Consider the following 5,536-nt stretch of genomic DNA (forward strand, 5'->3'; position numbering starts at 1 on the left):
CACATATATAAATAATAGAAACATAATTACATTCTTTACTATTATTTAATAATATATACATACATATACCTAATTAGAAAAATCTAATTTTAATATTATCTTAGCAAAGGTTTGTTGTCCTTACGTTCGGGTCCTGCAAAAATTATTTTTATAAATATAATTTTTTATAGAATAAAATTTAACAGAGTAATTATTTTTATTTCTATATTTTTCTTACCAATAAAGCTTAATAAAACAGGCAGAAAGATTAGCCCGTGCGTAGCACCAAATAATACAATTCCTAAATACATTCTAAAATAGAAAACGCGAAATATTTGACTTTTTGCAAATCCCAATACTGCGATACCCACAAATTTGGTTAAAGTAATTCCAGAAAAGACCTAAAATATTAAAAATATATTTATTAATTAAAAATTACAATATTTTCATTGATGAATCTAATTAAATTTACTCACGGAACTTCCTGTTAACGAAAGTGCTTCCGAAGTACGAGCAATTCTTGTATCTTGATTTGATATTAAATAAGAATGTACGATATGACTACAAAATTCCACTGAAATTCCAGCAGCCTATAGAAATAAATATATATTGAATAAATTTTAAATAAATATCAAATTATAATATCAAGAGAGACATATATAATATTAATACCAACCATAACTAAATTAACTAATGATACCGCATTTAATTGTACATTCCACCAATACATAAGTCCACCTATATTGATAATTATCATCAATACAGTAACAACTACAATTATTGCAGAAAATATTGATATTCCAGTCAACAATAACGTAACAAGAAAAATGACGGCCAATGACAAGCTTATAGACAAGTATGTCTCTTGCCAGATTGTTAAATATTGTTCGTAGAACACGTAAAAAATACTGCAATTAAATTAAAAAAAAAAAAATTAAAAATTAAAATACAATTAGAAGAAAATAATGAAGATAATACTTAAATCTTTTATATACAATTATTTACCTGTACGGAAATACTGTAATTTTCTTATCACTTAATTTAGCATTATTAATCATATTTGTAATATTAGCAGCTATAACACGTGCAGCTCTTAACGATTCATACCAATCGCTAGATTTTTTTAATGGTGTGTGATATCCCATAAAATAAGTATCACCGATATCAATCAAACCATAGTGGTCATAATAATAATTAATTGCCTAGAAATAAAAAAAGTATATATAATCATTATAATTATACATTACAATAAAATATTTTTGTGTGTTATTATTTAAATAAAAAATCTTACGTCTAAGTAAGAAGGTCGACCAGCTTTAGCACAATCTTGATCCGGAATATCAGAAACGAAGTATGGAATATATTTTCGAAAGTATGTTTTATTCGGACGAGAATTATCATCGTTGATTGTTATATTACAGTTGTTGCAACTTGCTTAATTATTATTAAAACTAATATTAATATTTAACATCTGATTTAATATATTTTATTTTAATTTATTATATTTAATAATATAAATTTTTATTATACGAGAGATTCTCTCTCGAAGATAGTTTAAATAATAAGATATTAATGTACCTTCTGTATGAGGACAAAAAGAACTATTGGTGGAATAGTATTTACAGCATTTATCGATGGTCGACCAATCGAAATAATCATCTATCCAGGAAGAAGCAGCTTTCGATAAATACGATCTGAAATAATTCGAATGAAAAATTTCTATCTATTGAAATGAAATGAAATTGAATGATAAAAATAAATAAAATCGCTAACATAGACGATTGATTAGCCGCAGAATATATTTGTGTGTATAAAGAATCCACGTTACACTGTTGACCACCGCAAATTGTATTTTGAACATTGGTGTTGCTATAATTTAAACCTTCCGTTACTACAAAGTATACAGGTGGTCCCATGGATAATAAATCGTCCATATACTTGAAAAATTAAAAAAAAAATAATTAAAAAATAATATTAATTTTATTATAATTAAAATAAAAAGAAAATAACAAGGAAATTTATTAAGAATATAACTTATAATTAATTATTCTATTAATGGGGTTAATTATTTATATACATATATTACCTGGAAATACTTCAAAACGTAAGAATCTTCAGGCATAGATAATTTCTGATCCAAACCAACTTCGATGCTAGGAAATACAGCAGTGTGAATGGTAAACATAGTAATAAAAATAACGAGAACGATTATTCTAACTGGTTTTTTCATAAGAAATGATGTATAAACTTGTTTGAACACAATATGAACCAGACCGTGATTATCAGATTCTACATGTGATCTTTTATTTGTTGAAATGCAACAGAGTACATCTAATCGAATTTGCTGAAAGATAATAAAATTTAAAATCAATCTATAATTATTTCTGATGTTAATCATGTCATTACCTCTGATCTCCAAGCATCCAAAGATAATAAACTGATAAAGGCAGTTATTTGAAGTAAGAAATTAATTAGAATAGACACAGATGCATACATTGCGAATGTGTTGACAGCTGGCATCGAGGAAAATGCACCTAAAATTATTTATTTTACATAATTATCGTATTAATTTATTTATATATTTAGATTAATTAATCATTTTTTGTTATCTTACCAATCAAAAAGCAAAATAATTCGGACATGCTGGTTAATAACATCGATGGTCCAACCATGGCTGTTATTCTACCTAAATGTTCTGGTATCGATTCCTCTGGTCGTTTGCGATTTCTTTGATAAGTTTGTACCAAAATAAATATATTATCGACACCAACAGCCAGTACTAGGAAAGGAATTACCTATGTACAATTATCGATATGAAAAAAAATGTATTCTTTAATAATTTTTTTAAAAATTCATACTAATATAAAATTAAATCAATATAATTATATTAATAATTACCTCGATCGTGAGCAAAGTTGTGGATACACCAATATATCCAAAAATTCCTAATGAGGAAATTACCGATGCAATTACTATAATAATACCACCAATACTCACAACGATTTTACTTGAACCCTAAACACAAAATTCAGTTTATTATTTTTCTAATGAATTTCATTTCTATAGAAACGATGTTTATATTTAAGATTGATTTCTTACAAAACATTTTTTAATGGACCCTCTCATTTGTCCTAATGCAAACGAGATGTAGAGGAACATAACTGCATAACTAATTATCATTGTCACAACTTCTGCTTTCGACGTTCTATCTAATTCATCTTGAATAGATTTTTCTGTTACGAATGCCACATCCATAAAGTCCGGTTTTTCATGTATTACCCAATCCTTCATAAAATTGATAAACCTTTGTGTTGCATATAAAAAATATTTTTTAATTAATCATAATGCGTATAGCAATTGGAAAATATTTACTATTAGGTTGCACCATCTTACAGTATGTATGAAGGTGTTGTCTACTCTAAAGGAAATTTCTTACTCTTGATAATAGGCAATACTTTCTTACAAGTATGTAGATATATTCAATTTTGTTAAATAAAATAAAACAAATAAAGATATACCTTTGTTCCCATTTGATAACGGGCTCGAGTTTTTCTTCATCTAAATGATTATTCATTAAAAATGATAGAATTAATCCATTAGCTTTAATATAGTCAGAAGAATCGTAATTGAATTCATTTTCTTTTAAAAATCCTCCAACTGCTAGCGCAGGAAAAATCGGACCTTTGTATGGGGCCATGCAATCCGGATTAAATGGATTTCTGAGAAATAATTATTTTGTTTTATTATTAATATATTAATTGTGTTTAAAATAATTAATTTTTATAATACTTACTGCATGCATTTGTAAAGACGATCCAAATAATTAGTCTCGTATCCCTTTATTTGATCCGTCTCGTTAAAAGTAGTTATATTGTTTTGAAAATAACCCCATATACTTTGCACCGTGCAATAAGATACGGACATTGGACCAAGAAAATCATTATACACGGGAGCGTAACAATAATTTTCCATACTTTCGTTAGTGTCTCGGCCAAGCTATACGGATTAACTTACTTAATATTATTATTTTCTATCGTAGCTAATAAAAAATAAATACAATTCGCGTGGTCTACCTTTAAAACTTTTTCTTGAAGATCGTAAACGGCAAATAAAAAATCCTTGTTAAAGACCGGACCGTATTCTTGTATACCATTTGACGTATTGTGTAAAACCTAGACAAAAATATTTCAATTACATTTCGAAAAAATAATTTTTTGATTGTTTGAAAGAAACAAAAAAAAAAAAAGAAAAAAGATGAAAAACAATATTTATTACATACCTTATCAATACCTACAGGCTTTATATAAATTTGTTCGGTTCTGTAAAATGGTCGGAAACGTGTATCAAAGTAATCTTTCTCTATTCTTGATCTACTGTTGGGTGATGCCCAAATTTCTATCGGGTTTACAGTTATAATGAGATAATTAATGCCATAACTCATTCCCAAGACCGCGTATGATGATATGAACAACCATAGGACTGGATATGCAGCAAATACTGTTCGTGATTCAATCGACAAATATTAAATATTAATTTTCTTTCGTAATATATCAAAAAAAAAAAAAAAAAAAAAAAAAAAAAAAAAAACAAAAAAGAAAAACAAAACGAATTTGCTATAAAATACGCAAGATTGTTTATCAAATTTACCTGCTCCCCACGTGTAAAAAAATTTCTCGAAGATGTTTCGAAAGATTTTGTGACAATCTATTATTGTCACCATGGGAAAAAATATGTCTGTAAAAAATAATTTTTTTTTTTTTCAATATCAAACAATCAAACAATGTTTCTTAAATTTTTTTTCATTTATCATAATCTACCGTTTTTCTTAGGTATTATTATTATGTACCTTTTTTTTTCATTTTTGATAAAAACACATAAATCCCAGTAACGATCATCGTAATAAGTACTACGACAATCGCAGCTATTATTCCAAAACCATTTATACCCAAAAGAATAAAATCTTTGGAATCAATTGTTAATTTTGTTACGGGACACGCTGTTGGACAATCGACGCAACTGCAGCTAAGCGACGTATTCTGTTTAAAATGTATTATTTTAATATATTCATAAGGAAAACAAATTTCTAAAAATGTTTTATATTAAAATATCAAAGAAAAAAAAAAGAAATATATAAAAAACGATGATATTAAATAAAATTTATACATGTATATACAATTTTTTAAAAACTCACATCGTAGGGCTCGTTACAAGGTTTGACAATTGCATTCCAAGGATCGGGGTGATCGTAGACGTTGTTTATTTGAAATGGTACGAAACCATTTTCACTCGTACTACCCATATATTCGAACCATCTTGAAAAAATAAAATCGAATTGTTGTTTTACGATTGTTAATAAATAAAAAGTATAATTATTATATACAGTGTTAAGTGGTTTCTTAGATGATTTACTTCTTTGGTGTGCATCTGCTCGCCCCATGTGAACCACATGCTATATCCATCGCCAAACCACCGCTGGATGGATTGATTACGTTTTTACATGATTCAAAAGTTTTATTTATATATTCTTCGGCTATGTATAACTGAAAAAAAAAAAAAA

General features: G+C 27.0%; 1 protein-coding gene across 1 annotated transcript; it reads right to left on the minus strand.

The window, feature by feature from the left end:
• Positions 1-70: 70 nt before the first annotated feature.
• LOC106788629 (Niemann-Pick C1 protein-like) lies at positions 71-5,514 on the minus strand. The gene is made up of 21 exons (XM_014752047.1): positions 5,389-5,514; positions 5,171-5,291; positions 4,826-5,015; positions 4,627-4,713; positions 4,259-4,476; positions 4,053-4,151; positions 3,773-3,975; positions 3,498-3,698; positions 3,079-3,283; positions 2,878-2,994; positions 2,594-2,774; positions 2,386-2,513; positions 2,066-2,323; positions 1,753-1,916; positions 1,558-1,673; positions 1,271-1,413; positions 985-1,181; positions 656-887; positions 456-569; positions 218-380; positions 71-133 (listed from the first exon to the last, which is right to left on the minus strand). Exons 1-21 carry the CDS (start codon positions 5,436-5,438, stop codon positions 96-98), a joined length of 3,225 nt encoding a protein of 1,074 aa, XP_014607533.1. The 5' UTR covers positions 5,439-5,514; the 3' UTR covers positions 71-95.
• Between the last annotated feature and the right edge of the window lie 22 nt (positions 5,515-5,536).

Source organism: Polistes canadensis, unplaced genomic scaffold (genome assembly GCF_001313835.1).
Source record: "Polistes canadensis isolate GaletaPanama2010 unplaced genomic scaffold, ASM131383v1 scaffold_146, whole genome shotgun sequence".
NCBI classification, from domain to species: Eukaryota; Metazoa; Arthropoda; class Insecta; order Hymenoptera; family Vespidae; genus Polistes; species Polistes canadensis.

What these genes read in the sequence shown, in the direction of transcription:
- LOC106788629 (XM_014752047.1), bottom strand. Translation starts at nt 5,438, where the DNA reads ATGGATATAGCATGTGGTTCACATGGGGCGAGCAGATGCACACCAAAG. An exon ending in GGTCCATTAAAAAATGTTTT is followed by an intron (nt 2,995 to 3,078) that starts GTAAGAAATCAA and finishes TTTTGTGTTTAG; the next exon opens with GGTTCAAGTAAAATCGTTGT. An exon ending in CAACTTTGCTCACGATCGAG is followed by an intron (nt 2,775 to 2,877) that starts GTAATTATTAAT and finishes AATTGTACATAG; the next exon opens with GTAATTCCTTTCCTAGTACT.